We start from the raw sequence: 1,107 nt of genomic DNA on the forward strand, positions 1-1,107 counted from the left end.
ATTAATTTCTGAGTTTAATCTATTAGTCCTTTACATTCCAATTCGACAATCAAAATCAAAAGACATGAATCTAGTCCATGACTAGTACCCTTTTTCATCCATTGCACATACCATCATTTTATTTTCTTTTTGTGAAGTTTTTCACATTTTTTCAACGAGTTTAATTTTAAGCAACTTTCCCTGTGGAGACGATCTAGGAATTTATTCCTAATTATTACACGACATCCTCCTGCACTTGGGATAGCATTAGTGCTACTCATTTTTGAGTGAGTCAGTCAATTTCTTCAAAGCTAAATATGTGGGATCGAAACCTTGGTTATTAATTGATGATGCTAAAGGTTCAAGATTTTGGAGAATGACTGCTCGCTGTATTCCTTTGGTTTTGAATAGTTCTAAATGGAGAGTTAAAGAAGGAGATATTTATTTTTGGTATGATAAATGGCGGGATAATGGTCCTTTGATAAATGAATTGCCTCTTGTGGGTCAACCTTTGATGAAAATCAAAGAATGCCGTTTGTCTGATGGATGGGATGTGAACTTGCTTGAAAATTTAGTAGGATTAGAGAATGTTGATGATATCCTTGTCTCATTATCTGGCCCTAATTCGGGTAAGGACGTTCTTGTCTGGACCCAATCAGAGGAAGGGTTGTTTTCAGTTCAGTCTGCATGGCAGTGTATTAGAGTTAGAGGCAATTCGTTTGAATGGCATTCTTGGATTTGGCATAATAGTCTTCCGTTGAAAATGTCTATTATTTTCTGGAAGGTTTGGCACAGGGCTTTGATTGTGGATGATAGGCTGCGTTGAGTTGGTATTCCTATTGTCTCCAAATGTGATTGTTGCTGTGTTGGTCACTATGAAGACATAAATCATGTTCTCTTTGAGGGCGATTTTCCAAGAAAAATTTGGCAAACGTTCTCTAATCTTTTTGGGTTACCAATGGGTAGAAATTGGGAACAACATGTTTCCTCTTGGTTCTGGCGTGCTAAGTCATCTTCTCAGGTGGGAGTTATTGTGGGCCTCATGCCTATCATTATTACCTGGAGACTTTGGAGGCGAAGATGTCTAGCAAGAATGGAGGGTTCTTTAGAATCCTTTGATATGGTATT

The 1,107-nt window shown here is 37.7% G+C and overlaps 1 protein-coding gene across 1 annotated transcript; it reads left to right on the plus strand.

The window, feature by feature from the left end:
• The first annotated feature begins 355 nt into the window (after nucleotides 1–355).
• On the plus strand, nucleotides 356–805 carry LOC122301720. The gene has a single exon (XM_043113108.1). The coding sequence runs from the start codon at nucleotides 356–358 to the stop codon at nucleotides 803–805; it is 450 nt and encodes a 149-aa protein (XP_042969042.1).
• The last annotated feature ends 302 nt before the right edge of the window (nucleotides 806–1,107 follow it).

Source organism: Carya illinoinensis, chromosome 2 (assembly GCF_018687715.1).
Source record: "Carya illinoinensis cultivar Pawnee chromosome 2, C.illinoinensisPawnee_v1, whole genome shotgun sequence".
NCBI lineage: Eukaryota > Viridiplantae > Streptophyta > Magnoliopsida > Fagales > Juglandaceae > Carya > Carya illinoinensis.